The sequence below is a fragment of the Neolamprologus multifasciatus genome, chromosome 2 (genome assembly GCF_963576455.1).
Source record: "Neolamprologus multifasciatus chromosome 2, fNeoMul1.2, whole genome shotgun sequence".
NCBI lineage: Eukaryota > Metazoa > Chordata > Actinopteri > Cichliformes > Cichlidae > Neolamprologus > Neolamprologus multifasciatus.
Genome location: NC_140440.1, coordinates 6794378 through 6811084, shown reverse-complemented (window position 1 = coordinate 6811084; position 16707 = coordinate 6794378). Strand labels below are relative to the sequence as shown.

The window sequence follows — 16707 nt, the reverse complement described above, 5'->3', positions numbered from 1 at the left end:
ACAGTTATGTCCAAAGAATTTGGGGAAGCAACATATTTTGTGATTTTGTCTCTGTCCACACCACAGTGGATTTAAAATAAAATTACAAACAAACAAAAAACAAGATGTGATTGAGGCACAGACTTTCAGCTTTAATTCAAAGAGTTTAACAAGAGCACTGCATTAGCTGTTTAGGAGACCGACATTTCTATAGTCTTCCATTTTCTTTCTTTCTTTCTTCCTTTTTTTTTTAACAGGAACTGGCTATTTGGTGTAGCAAGCACAAGAGTTCCATAACAATACAAGGCTACTTTTTGGCACAACACTGAAACAACAGAGTATAACTTTTTGTTTTGAATTAAAAAGCAAAACAAAAAACTGTCTTTATTGTTCCGTATGAGGGAAAAGTCATCTTCTAGGTAACTGTGACATTTTATATATTAAAAAAAATAAATCAACTGGATGTATCAGGTACAATAATCAAAATAAAGTGAATACAATTAATAAATTATGCTATTTAATAAATAAATAAATACATAAATAATACGGTTACTTTAAAATAAAAGATTGGGAGCTGATTTCCACACCTCCTCGCGCTGTGTGAACGACGTGCTGACGTCACGGTCGCGCGTCGCTGTGGAGGAATGTGCGGAAAGTTGTGTTCACTTTTGCGCTGTTCGTCGAAGGGAGAAAGAAAAACTACAAACAGAAGCAGAAGTCCAGGAAAAGTTTCGTAGAGTTCGGACGTGAGGAGCCGGTGAGTGTCCGGGCTGCAGGGCGGGAAGTGTCGGGCTGAAAGCGCATCTGTGCGGGGTTTTTGTCGGAGCGGAGCGGCTGCAAAGTTGAAGTCAGTTTGGGAAAATGGAGGCGGTGAGGTGGTGAAGAAGGCGCTGTCCGGGGCTGATCAGGACCATGGCTAACACTCTAACACGTCGACCCACACTTTCCCCACATTTTCCCGGCTGCCAGTTGCAGATTCACCGCTGGAAAACAGCTGGAAAAGCTCCTGTAACACTTTAGACCGAATCCGAAGTGCCGCAGTAAAATGTCGCTGTTTGATTCGACTTGTGCGCTTCCGCAAACGAAGTTTGGTGAAACTCCGTAAGGATCTGAAATGGTGGCTGTAAATTACAACGGCAGCTTCACAGCTACCATTTTTACACGAGTAAAATATAATCTCATGGGTTCAAGTTTAAAGTGATTTAATCAAACGTCTCAGGAAAAAAAATCGTGAGTGAGATTTTTTTTTCTACAGAAAATAGTTCCTGATGTTGTTAGTCCCCAGACATCTTAAATCTGGGCAGATTATTGGACTTTCACTTTTTAATCCTTCACTTAAAACCTCCTTCTTTTGTCCACTCTGACCTTATTTATCTTGATCCAAATCAGCTGAACAAGTTTACTTCCACCACTGCTAATTCGATGTCGACAGATTTATGGAAGTATTTGTGTTTTTATGTGGCTGAGGTTTAGGTTTTTGCCACTTCTGTTTTCCCACCATAAATTCGGCTTATTTTCTGCTGAATAACTTTGACCTTTAGTTGGTGAGATGTGGGGTTTAAGTAGCTGCCAGGCGGCCTCCTTCCCCGCGGGGTGGTCCTCTAAACTTGGTGTTTTTCCAGAGGAACTTCTGTGTGGCGCTGTCGACTGAGCCGTGGTGCTGCTTTCAAAATGGCCGACAAAGCGATGCAGCGAAAGTTTTCAGTTGTTATTTCAGCGTCTTTACTGCAGGATGTTTATTCTTATAGGAAGGAAAATTACCCTGTAATGACTTCCTCTTTTTTTATAATAGGAAAATTCATCTCCCGGGAGGCTCATTGATTAGTAAGCGCTAATACTTAAAACCGGTAAATTAAAAAGACCTAAGCCGCAAGTGACCGAGCTATTTAAGCGACTAACATGACCAACGAATCGCTTTTTTTTATTATGAAAAATATTTTAAACAAAATAAAATAAAATGAAGTCCCTTTTTTTTTTTACGATAAGTTAAAAACACACACATTGTATCAGTAAAATGCATCATACAGTCCAAGTATTACAAATATTTTTAAAAGGTTTTAGTAATACTAGGAAAGGAATACATTTTTTAAAAGTTAAGACAAACATTGTTTCTATGACATATTTTATTCTACGTAGGAGTACTCTGTGCATATGCCAGTGATTTATCAGTAATTTTATACCTGACTGTGTTCGTACTCTACCCTCAAACTTAGATGTAACAGCATGAGAACAAATAGTGGCCCTTTTCTTAGGAAAAATCACAAGTCTTTAAATAGAAAACTGCTGCTAATAACAATAATAAAACCATTGTCGTTATTATTGCCCTTTGGTCATCATCTACAGTTTGCAAAAATCCCCCAAACAAACCATAATGTCTCAGTCATCCAGGTCATGTTAGCCTAGGAAGCTTTAGAAGAAGGCAACTGGACTTATTTAAATTTCTTGAAAATGTTTCACGTCTCATCCAAGAGGTTTCTTTAGTTCTAAAGCCAAAGTGGAAGTGATAAAGTGGAACCTCGCTTACCCCCCATTTTCTTGCCTTAGCGATGCAGGTTTCTCTCTTAAAACATCGTCACCACTTCCGCTTCAACTGGAGGTAAACTAGAGGAGTGATAGAGAAGTAGTGGCAGTATGCAGATTGCACAAGCCTGTTGGTTCAGAATGAGTCTGATTTAGTAACATACGAAAACAAGCCGGGCCACATGTTTTGTAGATTATTTTTTTTGCACAGGGTAGGAACGGTTCCACTCAAATATTCAGAAATGAGGGCCATGAGCTTGTGTGGATTTGCAGATTTGCATTTATCTGTAGTTATGGACATTATTAAGTAGATTGCGCTCAAATCCTACATGAGAAAAACTGTTATCTGTGGTCCGTCTTAGGCAGAGAGGATTTAGAACGCTTCATGTTCAGTGTTACACATAAGTTAAAGGAAAAAATAACCAGAAACATATATGTGGTTATGATTCTGAGATCGCAGTTATTAAAAATATTCCTCCCGTGTCGTCGTCCCTGCAGCTTTCCGTGTGTCTAGGTGAAGCGCTGAACTCCACATGGCAGTTCAGCCTGTGTTCTCGCTCGATATGTTCCCCGTGGGTGTTCCTCTGATGGAGGATGGGCAGAATCTCAGCGACATGCCCAGGAACACGCTGCCCGCCCCTCAGTTGGTGATGCTGGCAAACGTGGCAGCGGTGACAGCCGCGGAGAGCGGCGGTGGCTGTGATGGTGAGAAGGAGATGATGGAGCTGAAGACCGTGGGAGGCAGCTACTCGGACAGCGAGGACGAGAGTGTGATCAGGTGAGGAAGTGAGAACGAGTCCGACCTCGGCTTGACCCCCATATTAACCAAGGGAAACTTTAACCAAACATTGAAACTATTTTTTAACACAGTAATTTAATTTTATTGGCCAGTTGTGATGCTCCATGGGTTGTTTGCTATTCCTGGAAACATCCAGCCGTTTCTATATTTGCCATTAAGAGAAAAAACCTTCAGCGACAGCTCCTCTGAATGGCAGAAATCATAATCACACTTTTTTTCTGTTGAGATTGCGTTTGGTCCAACATGATTACACACACAGGGTTCCTGCTGGTCATTAAAAAGTCTGGATTTAAAATGAAGGAAGCTAAGATCTGTAAATGTTTTATGTTTCCCTGTGAAGTTGCAAAAGGCGTTACATATTCCAGTTAAGGACAGCCCGTGAAGCTCCCATGTGCTCCCAGTTCAGAAGCGAGTTATCTGCCTTTTTTGCTGTCATGAAGAATGAGTTGTTGCTTTTGTAGTCATTTTCCCTTTCCAGCAGCACTTAGTGTGGGTAGTTTGATTTGATTTCAGCTTAACTGTGAGTGCGTATTGTGAGGAATTCCCTTGTTTGTGCAAAGGATGCCCACAGCAGGCAAAATATTTTAAAGCATGCTCTAGATTTTCTGATTGAGATATTACTGATAATAAAAGAAAGACCTGCTCTATAGAACCTGATAGTAATATTGCAGATACCTGTTTCATCTGGGCACTAACTCACCTGTGTGTGCGATCAGGTATGGCTACGAGAACCAGAATCAGCGAGATGCCGGTATTGAGAAGTATCCCGAGACTCTGGGCCCAGGTATCTGTGCTGTGGTTGTTGGAAACAGGACAGAGGAGAATGAGAACGAGGATGAGGAAGACAAAGCTGAAGATCTGTCCTGCCCGCCTCAGCCCCGCTCCTCCTCCGCCACCACCACCAAAACACCACCTCCCCAGGGTACCAAACGCAAAGAGACCCCACCTGCTGTGACGGAGAGCACGAAGAAGAAGAAACCGTTCCACTGCAAACCATGTCACTTTCAGGCGGAAAATGAGCAGGAGTTTGTGGATCATCTAAGCACCCACAGTATCAGCAAGATGATGGTGGTGAACCGGGTGGAGGGGAGGAGCAAGACCAAGGCAAAGGAGGCGGAAGCACCCGAGGCCCCGGCAGGTGGGGAGGCCGAGAGCGGCGGGGAGGTGGCAGCCAATGCAGATGACATCAAAGGGCTGATCAGGTGTGAGCGCTGCGGCTACAACACCAACCGATACGACCACTACATTGCCCACCTGAAACACCACAACAAGGAGGGTGAAGACCACAGGTAAGACCTGCACTTGTGCACTGACACACACACACTTTGCCTCGATATACCAGCATTTTGCAGGAAGTCTAATGACCAGTTGTTTTACCGACCTGAGTAACGAGTGTGTGCTGCCGCTGTGTCTCTGCAGGGTGTTTAAGTGTACTCTGTGTCCATACACCACCGTCAGTCAGTACCACTGGAGAAAACATCTAAGGAATCACTTCCCCAGCAAACTGCACACCTGCAGCCAGTGCTCCTACTTCTCTGACCGCAAGAGCAACTATATCCAACACATTCGGACTCACACTGGTACGACGACCCTCTGCGTTTCTGTCTTTTGCCTGTCTGAAGTCTTTTAGGCACTAAAAGTGTCTGTATGTAGGTGGTCGTGGGACCTCAGTGTTATTTTCTGTCTATTTCAGGTGTTCGCCCATTCCAGTGTCCATACTGCGACTACTCAAGCTCACAGAAGACCCACCTGACCCGACACATGAGGACTCACTCAGGTAAAACTAACTGTAGAGGCTAATAAATCAGTTGGAGAGTTGAATAGCAAACTGTTAAATCAGTTGTACAGCACTGCTCGATGTTTCTTTTAGCCAGCCAGAGTGAGTGGTTTGCTCTCTTTGTTTGTTCCAGGATTAAGCAGATGGCGTAAAGACCCGGGCAGTTTGTCAGGGCAGTAGTAGTAGTAGTTTCTTGTCCCTTGAAAGCAGGATTTGTCCCATATTTATAAAATATGGCCAAGTTTGACACCCTTGGTCTAGATTCTGAAATGTACCTTTCTTTCTTATCTAGCTCATAGTTGAATATTCAAGACTCTAGAGTAAAACTGTTAAAGTATTAGTATTACAGTAGTTGTAGTGCTCACACTGCTGTACTTTAGTAGATGTAGCATGGCGATATTAGTGATATATGATAGGACTAAGTAGAATTAATATCACTGATGTTTTTGCTCTGTTTTTGTTCCTCTGACTCACTCTGAACATTTCTGTTTGTGTTGCTCTCACTGAAGCTGTCGCTGTTGGACTAACATGGTAACAGCAGAACTATATGCTACCACCTCCTGTGTTGTGTTGTGTTGTGTTGCTCTGTGGGGCATTCACACCGAGGAGCAGATGAATCTGAAAACAGATCAGCGGGGTCAGAAAACAGCCTCTGATTAAGTGGTTTCAGTTTTATCTGCTCTTCTGTGATCCTCAAACTCCTGCATGAACGATCCTGTTTCAGTTGTTTGGCTTCCATCGGGATACAGGAATAAACCTGAATGATTTGAAAGTAATAATTTTGCAGATTTTACTAAACAAGATACAATTTATAGATTTGCTGAGAAAAGGTTAAATAAAAACGCCACCTATAAAAAGCAAAAAGCACATTAACAGCAATTTGACCAATCTCCACATAACCAAATTTTGTGAGGAGGGTAGGATGGTAAAGTTTTGTTGGTTTGGTCAGCAGTAACTGCCCTCCCTCACACCGTTGGATAAATGGTTGGTCTCTGGGCTCCAGCTGGAGACAGTTCAACTTCAGCGGTGATGATCTTTGGAAGCTAGTTTGCTCGATTTCACCATGGAGCTCATTCAAAAAACAGCAGCCACAATGGGAAGTTGTCCACAGGTGCACAAGGAGATTACTTTGAACCAGAGATCAGTCAGACTTATGCATGGTGTGTTTTTTGTTCATTATGGTTAAGAAAGGGAACTCAGGGTTGTGAATACAGACATATAGCAATTACAGACAAACATAAGGAATCAGTCTACTGACGTATATAGATCCTCAAGTATCAGACTCACCTGCTGCATGAAGCTTTTCTATATCCTACTGCCTTCACTGCAGGGGTGTAACACCTTCTCACTTTCTTGTGTGCAGGTGAGCGTCCTTTCAAATGCGAGAGCTGTACCTACCTGGCAGCCAACCAACACGAGGTGACTCGACATGCTCGACAGGTCCACAATGGCCCCAAACCTCTTTCCTGCCCCTACTGTGAGTACAAGACCGCCGATCGCAGCAACTACAAGAAGCATGTTGAACTCCACCTCAATCCTCGGCAGTTTCTCTGTCCCCTCTGCAAGTATGCTGCCTCCAAGAAATGCAACCTGCAGTATCACATCAAGTCTAGGCACTCTGGCTGCAATGTTGCCCTGGATGTTTCCAAAGTCAAGCTGCGAGTCAAGAAACCAGGTCCCGAGAGTGCAGAGGGAAAGTCAGACTCTGGAGCAAATAAGCTTGATGATTCATCCAGCATTGAGGAAGACCTGGACATGGACGAGGGGGAGGAGGAGTCGAGTCCTATCAATCTGTCAATCAGAAAGAACACTCGGCCCAGCACTGGCCAATCGGTACAGACCGAAACACCTGACAAGGTTCAGAAGAGATCAACCATCACATCTGAGAAACTGACAAAAGCGAAGGACAAAGTGGAACCAGAGAAAAAGATCACAAGACAGAAGAAGGTCGAGAAGGTCACTGAGAGTCCGGTGGAGAACGCATCTGTTAAAGAAATCCAGATGGAGACAGAAAGTGTAGAGAACAAGGTGAAGAGACGAGCCAAGAAGCTTGCAACAGAGAAAGTAGCTGTTCAGAACCAAGCAGAAGCACGTATAACCCAGAAAGACCCAGCAGAGAGAGAGAAATCTGACCAACAAAGACCAGAGGAGGCAAGATCAGCCAGGCAGAAGCTGGACAAAGAGGAACAAAAAGGGATGCCTGAGAAAGAGAAAGAAAACCAGAAGAATGACAGGAAAAATGCCAGCAAAGCCAGAAAGTCTGGAGCAAAGAAGTCTGAGAAGACTGCAGAGCACGTCAAACAAGCTCCACAGAAACACAAGTGTCCAGAGAAAGGTCAGAAGGAAAAGGTAGTCAAGGAAAAGGCATTAAAGAGGAGAGCTGTGGAGGCTTTAGATCTTTCCAGCAAGCCCTGCACTCCATCCAAGACCAGGAGGGTGAAAGCCTCAGCTGTGGAGGATGTTCAGTCTAAACCTGCCTCACAAGACACCAGCAAGGTAACTGAGTCCAGTCTGACAGCACACAAGTCCAATGGGACAATACCAGCAAAGCAGAAGAAGACGAGGAGCTCCAACAAGAAAGCCTCCACCCCTCAGCCTGCTGTGGAGCCAGCAGAGGGTCGAGCAACTTCAATCAACAGTCCATGCTCAGAGGCCCCAAAAGTTTCTCCTCATCTGGACAACTCAAAGGAAACCGCTCACAGCGACCCAACAGAACACAGCCCTGCAGCAAGAACCACCGCAAGTACACATGCTCCACCAGAGCCGGAAAAGACTCCAAACAAACCCTCTGAGAAGACGGACATTTCACCCACCTGCAGCTCCGGTGAGGACACGCCTTCTCCTGCTGAAGAACAACCTGCGCCAACATTCCTAAAACCCAAGTCACCACCTTCTCTGGTGCTCCCTGGGCAGCGAAGCAAACCCACAGAGCCTGAGGATGACGAGGGCATCCACAGCAGCCACGAAGGAGGGAGTGACATCAGCGACAGCGCCTCCGAGGGCAGCGACGACTCCGGCCTCAATGGCAACGGCGCCGGGTCGACTAAGATGCCCAATGACCCAGAAACACCCACTGATGAGATCCCAACTCCTACTGAGCTAAAGAGTCACATGTGCATCTTTTGCGACCGCACGTTCCCCCTGGAGGTGGAGTATCGGCGCCACTTGAACCGCCACCTGGTGAACGTCTACTACATGGACAGCAGTTCCCAGAAATGAGGAGCTGTATCCAGCACACTGTGCATCTTTAGGACCCATCTCTGCTTTAAATTGCAGACACTCCAGTTGTGTGAAATAAGACTGCCCAAACGTATAAACTGAACAAATGTCTCATCATTTGGTGTCTGAGCACCAACTCTTTAAATTTAGCAGCTGATTCTATTCAGTTATCACCAGATTTGCTCTTGTTTTGCTGATTTGAAGACTTCCTCCTGTGGAGTCCTGGAAGAGGGCTATGTTAGGTGCTCAGACCCTTTTGAACTTTTACATGCTGGTCTGGTCTGTAGGGTCAGTTTGAGCTGACACACTGGCATGTACATATGCTTTTCTCTCTCTCAGATCATGTCCACCTCAACTCTGCTGTTGCACATACAATGAATTTTAACATCATATCAATTTTCATGACCTCCACAGAACATCTGGAGACCTTTTTGAAACCTGTCAGTGTCGTAAAGTCTCCGTGTAGGGAAAAAAAAAGATTTTCTAGTGTAAAAGTGGAATTTTTCCCTTTTTTTTAAAAAAAAAGAAAAAAACATTCAGTGCCTTTGACAATCAGCTGTTGAAATGTTGCGCTCTTCTTCTCATTTGTTTTTGTATTTGTCATCTGAAGGTTCAAGTCTGCAGAAAAATGCTTTTCTCCTTTGGTGTGTTCAAACAAAACCTGAAGCAGAGTCGCTGGAATGTTTTTGGACCTTTTCACAATCACATATATTAATAGCCAGTGGGATGACTGCTTCTTAATAAACCTCACCAATACCTGGAGTCATGTAACATTCAAATGAAGTCCTACGATTACTCTCCTTATCATTTAGCAACTGGCTTTTCCTCCATTTCTGGCTTGAAGAGAATGGACAGTCTGCAGGAAAATCGACACAGCTCAAAGCAAATCTGTTGAATTTGCGTTCAGTTCTTCACAACCTTTTCCAAACTTTGTTTGTAATCACGCTGCACTTAAACTTCACTTTGCATTTGGTCTGAATATGCCATTTTTGTGTTAGACTAGTGTTAGGGCCACTTTATGGAAAAGATTGATTAAAACCAAACTAAATAGTAAGTCTACTTAAAATAACCAGATTTTGGAAAGGATGAAAACCTGCTCACACAATTATTTTGTGCTTCCACAAAAAAAAGTGTGTGTGTGTGTTGAGCAGGCTTCAAACCACACCTGCTAAAGCATTTATTGCCAGGTTAGCACCTGAGCCCCACGCCTTCAGGATCAAACACTTTAAGTGTCTCACCGTTTCCTGTGGTGGCCTCTCACTATTGTGACCACTGATGTTCTTGCATCTGTGCATTAGCAGCTATTTGAGTTTGCTCAAATGTGTCTAACTGGAATAGCTGAATTCCGGATACTTTTCACCAGACTGTGCAAATTTGTCAGCACAGGCCATATTATAGAGGCGCCAACAGGAAGATGAATTTTATTCTCAAAATTCCTTTTTTCCCTTAGTGTGGCCCTGGTACCAGTTTGTGAATGCTTTGATTAAAGATCTGGTTATTACACCAGCTGTAGTAAAACATTAAATTCCATTAATGCTTAGGGGTTGGGGGGTTATTTTTCATTACAGTTTCAGTGCAATATTCCTTTTAGTGGAGACGCCAAAGTGTTTTCTTTCCGACTGTACAGAGTGATTATCATCCGAGGACTGTTATTATTACAGAGGCTTATTACTATCAAATGAAAACGACATCATGCGTATGAGTCACTGCTTGTAAAGGTTTGTGTCAGCAGCAGCTTGTGTAGTTTCTGTAACTTAACGATGAGGATGGTGTTATTTGATCTTTTCTGTAATTAAGCTCATTGGGGCTCATCGAGTCTTCGCTCTTAGGCATCTCTAAGCCTAACTAAACTGTGACAGAAAGATGAAAATGATATTTTTAAAGAAAGGAACAAAATTTATTTGGGGCTGCGTTCAGAGGACACTACATTTACGTGAGCCAAAAAATCCGTCCAGTCGGTCCCGAAACAGCTTCTGTTGCTAATTCACACTGCGATCAGAAGGTTCTTCGTGCTTCTACAGACTTTGTATTTTAGTTTCTGTCTTGAAGCCTCAACTTGAGCACTTTGGCCTCCACCATGCCCCATGTACAGCTGAATATCAGAGTAACTGAGTGATGAAAATGATCAGATAATATTACACCAACTTTATCGTTTACAAAGGTTTACAGCCTGTTTAACAAGATGAAACGTCTTCTCCTGTCAGGTTTAAATCAAATTAGAAATGTTTGTCTAACTGTCTGATGTTATTGTGAGCAGCTTGAGTGCGCTCTTCAGCTAAAAACTAACCGATTAAAGCTTTAATCTGTAACGTACTTTCTTCTGCTTTTTTGTAAATAAAGATTTCCAAACACTATCAGCAACTTCAGCATCTGTCTGCCCGTTTTTAAATAAAGTTGGAACACATTCAGAATTAACCGGAGCTCGGAGTCTATTAAAAGCCTCATTAGTCCTTAAAATCAGACATCAAAGAAAATCTGGTGTGACTTTAAATATAATCTATATGCTGGTGACAACATTTTAAAATATCACACATGGGTGTGTTTTTGCACAGAATGGAATCAAAGCATCATGACCAGCTAACACCAAAACTCCCCAAATTAACGGTTTTCCAACAGATTTTTGTGAATACGAGTTTAAATAGTAAAAAGATTTAATGTGAGGGTATTTCCACCTAGACCTCTGATTTTACACCTTACATTTAAAACAAATTAAATTTTATTTATATAGTGCCAAATCCCAACAACAAGCATAAAGACCCTGCAATAATAGCGAGATAACCCCAACAATCAAATGACCCCTTATGAGCAAGCACTTGGTGACAGTGGAAAGGAAAAACTCCCCTTTACCAGGAATAGACCTTTAGCAGAACTGGCTCAGGGAAAATTAGTATACAACTTAATGAAATACAAAGTCTAATGTCACTTATGAGCTACGTCAATAAAATAAACCATTTCAAAGAAGACGCTCTGAAAAAAACAAAACAAATGATGAACACTGTCCAGGAGGTTAAAGTCTACCAGCGTGAAAGAAACAGGAGTTTCTCGGGGGAAACAAGTGAATTATTTATTTAAGAACCACAAATAAAGAAGTGAAGAAACGCCACTGGAGGCCCAGTTTGTGAGGACGTTGGTTTAAAAGTGTGAATTAAATTTTATTTTGATAGTATAACTTTATATTTATTGTGGCTGAATTTCAGCCTGTCACTGTCAGAACATTAAGACCCAGCTGTATAAACGCCATTGACGATAACAGTATGAAATATGTATATTTATTTAACAAAACGACACACATCCTCCAACAAAGCCAAATTGATCCAGAATCACATTCCCTGAGGTCAGAGGTCAGTTCTTCTAGATGTGGAGCTACAACCACCTGCAGAGAGTCTTGGTGGTTTAGAGCGCCTCCTCCACATCCTCTACCCTTGGCTCAGTTCTTCTTCTTCTTCTTCTTCCTCTTCACCTGCAGCCTCTCGGTTCCGGCGGCCGACAGTCCGCTGTGCAGCAGACCCACGGCTTTCATTGGTTTGTATGCAGCAGACTTGCGGATACGTTCTCCTTTCAGAGAGATGACGTGAGGAAGCAGCGGCGGCGTCCTCAAACCGAAGCCTGCAGCTTGCGGACCGTGAACTCTCAACAGCAGCTGATCGCCCTCCACTGCTGTCACAGCCACCCAGCCTGCAGAGAGACAGAGATGGGCAGGTGAGGCAGGTGAGACACTGAAGGTGCTGCAGGTGATGTTTATGAATTTACCTGCAGATGACAGTTTGATGTCAGCAGCAGCCTCCAGGTAACCCCGACCCTCCAAACTGAACTCCTGAGGAACCAATGCAGGAAACTCCTTCATGCGCTCCGAGCCTCCGACAGGCACCTGAACGCAGCACGCACACAAGCATTAATAATCACAGGCACTCAAAAGCAGCACTGTGCAGGGCTCATGCAACTCACCCCCAGCAGCACGTGTCCACCGTGTTTCTCATAAATGCTGTCGGCTTTTTCCAGGCTAGTGATGTGAACCGGCACCCGATCGGAGGCCACGACAGAAAACCAGCAGGACTTTTCTCCCTGTGGAGGACAGCGCAGATCAGCAGCTGATCAATCACTTATTAATCGCTCAGAAGCACCAAAGAGCTCATTTCTATTTGTGGCAGCAGCTGCTTCAGGCACATCCACATGTTCAAGTACCAGTGGTGCCGTTTCAGAGCCCAGGCTTACGTCCATGTGCCACTGTGATATTTTTAATCCTTAAACATCTCCAATCATGAATGTATCAATTTATTTAACAACATCTGGGTTTATTTAAACAGATACTGGCTCGTTGGTGTGGTCAGGATAACAGAAACTTGAAGTGTTCTTTGTCCAAAGTGAAATTATTGTACATCTTTAAAGACTTCAAAGGGAAAAAAAAGATTCAGGTTGACAAGTTTGAAATTTATTTTGGATTTTTCCCTTTAATTTTTTCCCCAGCCTACTGTGACATTCACACCCACGGTGAGTGGATAAAAACTTCTGACCACACCTGTATTCGTTAATAAATAAATGACTGAAGAATACGTTCAGTGGCCTCTCTAGCAAACCTCATCCCGCTGTTGGACTCTGTGATCCAAAAGTATTCCTTGTTCTGCCTTGCCGTACCCCCTCCCCCAAACTTCGGGGACTACAGTCACTAGCTCATCCAGCTCAGTGGAGATGGAGTCCGCTCTCACTGGTGCTGCTCCTCCACTCTGACTAACAGCTTGCTTCTCTTGCTCTTTTTCCCTCTTCGCCACAGTTGTTGGATTTCAGTTCTTTTGTTCAGCTTCTTCTTCTCACCTGCAGGAAGTCGATCCTGGCCAGAGCTCCCACAAACAGACTCGTGCCGGGCTTCAGAACGAACGTTCGTGGGACAATGGCCGAGGTGGGAACCACCAACCTCACTTCCTGTTCATGCAGCAGGTTTAGAATCTGAGAAAGAGAGAGGAAAAGAAAGATTTGTGAACATCCAATGTCAGGAACACACTGAGGAGAAGTCTATTCAGTGGAGCAGTGCCCCCTGCTGTGTGGAGGCTGGCATTTACAGTTAACATGTAAAATCAGAGCTTCTGCCACTGATTTATAGTTAATGAAAGTATAAGGGTGACTCCAGAGATATTTGCTTAGAGAATGAACTCAGGTGACTACAATAATTGGGACAATCATAAGAAAGTCTTCTTAAAGGACTAGCTCCGAGCCTGAAGATTAAAATGAGCCTCACATCAAGCTCTTTCATGATTCCCGGCGTGTCGTACAGCCAGTGGGCGTCTTTTAGCTCGTTGTGACTCAGCTCCTCAGTTGACCTGCTGGCAGCTGGAAGGCAACGTCACACAGAGGTCAAAGGTCAAATCAGCAGTGTAGTAAAACTCTATAAGACTTGTAATAATTTATGAGCATCACAACTGGAGGCTTAGATGGGAGAGAAGATTAATGGAGTGTCCTGTGGAGTAAGTAAATATCAGGCTGAATACAGGAAGAAGGTAAAGCATGTTACAGCAAGATAACCACTTAAACATTTTTGGATTCTCATAAAATGCTTTCGACAGATTCCTGCATCAGTTCGCCCACCTGTTGTCGTCTCCTCGCCATCTTCGTTTTCTCCAAATGCCAGACTGTCAGGATCAAACTGGATCTCATTCGGTCTGAATCCTTCAACCCGGAATGTTCTGCCAATGCGACCTGAAGAGATAAACACGTGTTCAGACAGGAAGCACCTCCTCGTCTTTCCTGCTCCTTCACCACTTACCCACTAAGTATCCCTGCCTGCTGAAGTACTGCAGCCTTTTTAGCTCTTCCGGCGACAGCTCGCTCTCCTTTTGCTGTGACGCCTCCTTCAGTCGCTCCTGACGCTTGAACATCCTGTACGGAGTCGGGTTGATGATGGGGAACTTCAGCAGGTTCAGAGTCGTCCCTGAATGCACCACAGCAGGAGGAAACAGTCACATGATGATGGGAAACTCAACAGTTTAACCAAGAGACAAGAATATCAGAAATAATTGAAGAGGAGAAGAATTAAATCATTAAAACAGTATATATATATATATATATATATATATATATATTTTTTTTTTTTTATTATTATTGCCAAATGTCTTAAAATAAAAATAAAAATAAAAAGAGACTCTCTGACTCAATCTGTCCTGGGTGCAGCTGTCATTAGTAACTGTTAACTAAGCTCCTTTAAATCATTCTACGGGAAAACAGGAAACTCAAAAGAATAAATATGATCGGAGTAGATTTAACTAAAAATATAAAACCAGTAGCATTTGTCTTGAATGTATCTCTGACAGATTTGTTTGTGACAGAATTTTTTTTCCACCTGAATTAAGCAGCAGCCACTTCAAATTCATAAACATCTCCCATCATGCTCTGGGACTTCTCTGTGTCTGGATGAAAACAAAGATACGATAAATTGGGGAAAATGTACATGGAGTCTGGTGCAGACCTGGCCACGGTGAGATGGTAGCCTTGTGGATGACGTTTGAGGCTCTGGATTTGCAGTAGTCGGACTCCAGCAGCGTGTTGAAGAGCGTCGACTTCCCGGCATTGGCGCTGCCCACCAGGTACACATCGCCTTTGTACTTCCAGGACCGCTGCAGACTGGAGATCAGCTCCTCTATGCCGTACCCAGTCTTAGCACTGATCAGGTGGACGTCGGTCACCTGATCGCCAAAGCCAGCGTCCTTGCAGTACTGAGAGAGCTGCCGCTTGAGTCGCTGCAGGGAGTTCGGCGAGTCTCCGGGCAGCAGGTCGATCTTGTTGCCAAGGACAACAATGTGTTTGTTGCGTCCCACCAGCTCAGGCAGGTTGGGGATGATGGAGTCCGGCACGTCGAGTAGGTCGACGATGAGCAGCACCAGAGCCTTGTGCGGGCGGATCTGCCGCACCACATCCCGGTACTGGTCTTTGGTCAGTTGCAGGTTCAGGGCCTTGTGGTGGTGGGTGAGCAGGTGGCAGCGCTGACAGGTGGCGCCGCTCAGACGACCCTCCTGGACCAGCACCTTGTATTTCTCACTGGGCAGGTAGCCAGGGACAGCGGCGGCGGTGCAGTGCAGCACGGCGCCGCAGCCTGAGCAGCACGTGTCGCTGACCGGCTCGTCCACGTCGGGGGTGCCGAAGATCTTGTGCTCGCCTTTCCCCACAGATGCCTTCTTTTTCTTCTTTGCAGCCACGATGCTCTCGTCCAACGGGAAGTCCACATCATGGAACTGGATCAGGGAGTCCAGCTTTGCCTGCGGCTCCTTCAGCACGCCATGCCTCAACAGCTGCAGCTGACGCTCCAGAGACCTCAGGTGTTTCTGCGGGGACAACTGAGTATCGACCAATGATCCGGGCGCAGCAGCGGAGGAGGAGGAGGAAGTGGTGGCACTCAGCTGATGGAGGAGCTCTTTCTCCTCCTGACTGGAGTCCTCATCTGCATCTGAACCAGGAGAGAAGAAGATAGACTCATGACACCTTTGCAGCAACTCTGCAGACACCTGTCCTCTGAAGCTGGAATTGGGGCTTAGCAAACTTTAAGGCTCGGTTTTCAGTGAGTGCACACCTAACCTGCTCCAGAGCAGCTTATGTTACAGAACCACCACCAACCAATCATTCCACTAAAAAAATAGCATTGCCACTCCTGGAAGATCCCACAGACCTCAGTGTGCAGACAGCAGGAGGGTCTAAAGCTTTTAAAGAGTATTCAAAGCATTATTAAGAGATTCTTAGTAGTACTTGTCTGTACCCGTTGATCATATGAACATAGCAGAAGACAGACAGGTAATGCTATGCTAATACCTTCACTGATCCAGCAGAAATAATAATAATAATAAATGAGAAAAGACTATTACTATAAACACCTACCTCCGGCAGGTAACCGGAGAGTTCAACTTTCCAGTTAAGGTTGAACTGTCAGCTGGTGCTTGATTTTAGTGTTTCTCTTTGATAAACAGATATATCTCCACATTTAACACATAAACAGAGATACACATAAACAGAGATATCTCTACATTAAACTGTTGCAGAACATCTAACCACCTGCTGGGCTGAGTCTGTTCTAATCCCTGTAGCACCTGCGCGCTCACCTGTGCAGTCCAGAAACACGAACTGCTCCTCCAGGTTCGGGTCTACGGTGCAGGTCCGGACCCCGGGCCGGCTCAGACCGCGACTCCCCGCGGCCACAGAGCCCCTCTGCGCTCCCGCAGCAGAAGAACACGCGCTCCTCCACAGGTGGCGGCGGACGCACACCTGCAGGACCTTTAGCATCCCGACGGCCGCACGCGCACCGACACTCAGCACACGCGGAGGAGCCGACCTCTCTGCTTCAACTTCCTCCTGTGGACGTGACGTAAAGCTAGTGGTTTGTTTATGTTCCGGTTTAATAAAAAATAATAATTTACTTAACATTTACTTTATTTTTTAA

General features: G+C 44.6%; 2 protein-coding genes across 2 annotated transcripts; one reads left to right on the top strand and one right to left on the bottom strand.

Moving 5' to 3' along the window:
* Positions 1-596: 596 nt before the first annotated feature.
* On the top strand, positions 597-10660 carry rest (RE1-silencing transcription factor). Its single transcript, XM_085173212.1, has 6 exons — positions 597-736; positions 2998-3277; positions 4015-4587; positions 4718-4878; positions 4992-5075; positions 6439-10660. The coding sequence occupies exons 2-6, from the start codon at positions 3033-3035 to the stop codon at positions 8292-8294; spliced, it is 2919 nt and encodes a 972-aa protein (XP_085029338.1). The 5' UTR covers positions 597-736; positions 2998-3032; the 3' UTR covers positions 8295-10660.
* Positions 10661-11534: 874 nt separating this feature from the next.
* noa1 (nitric oxide associated 1) lies at positions 11535-16629 on the bottom strand. The gene is made up of 9 exons (XM_085173221.1): positions 16370-16629; positions 14749-15723; positions 14050-14214; positions 13872-13982; positions 13525-13616; positions 13104-13235; positions 12240-12356; positions 12045-12162; positions 11535-11969 (listed from the first exon to the last, which is right to left on the bottom strand). The coding sequence occupies exons 1-9, from the start codon at positions 16548-16550 to the stop codon at positions 11722-11724; spliced, it is 2139 nt and encodes a 712-aa protein (XP_085029347.1). The 5' UTR covers positions 16551-16629; the 3' UTR covers positions 11535-11721.
* Positions 16630-16707: the final 78 nt, after the last annotated feature.

Coding starts and splice junctions, on each gene's coding strand:
- rest (XM_085173212.1), top strand. CDS start 3,033: ATGGCAGTTCAGCCTGTGTTCTCGCTCGATATGTTCCCCGTGGGTGTT. Junction 4,879..4,991: donor ACACATTCGGACTCACACTG/GTACGACGACCC, acceptor TGTCTATTTCAG/GTGTTCGCCCATTCCAGTGT. Junction 5,076..6,438: donor ACACATGAGGACTCACTCAG/GTAAAACTAACT, acceptor TCTTGTGTGCAG/GTGAGCGTCCTTTCAAATGC.
- noa1 (XM_085173221.1), bottom strand. CDS start 16,550: ATGCTAAAGGTCCTGCAGGTGTGCGTCCGCCGCCACCTGTGGAGGAGC. Junction 12,357..13,103: donor CCAGGATCGACTTCCTGCAG/GTGAGAAGAAGA, acceptor TGTCCTCCACAG/GGAGAAAAGTCCTGCTGGTT. Junction 11,970..12,044: donor CATCAAACTGTCATCTGCAG/GTAAATTCATAA, acceptor GTCTCTCTGCAG/GCTGGGTGGCTGTGACAGCA.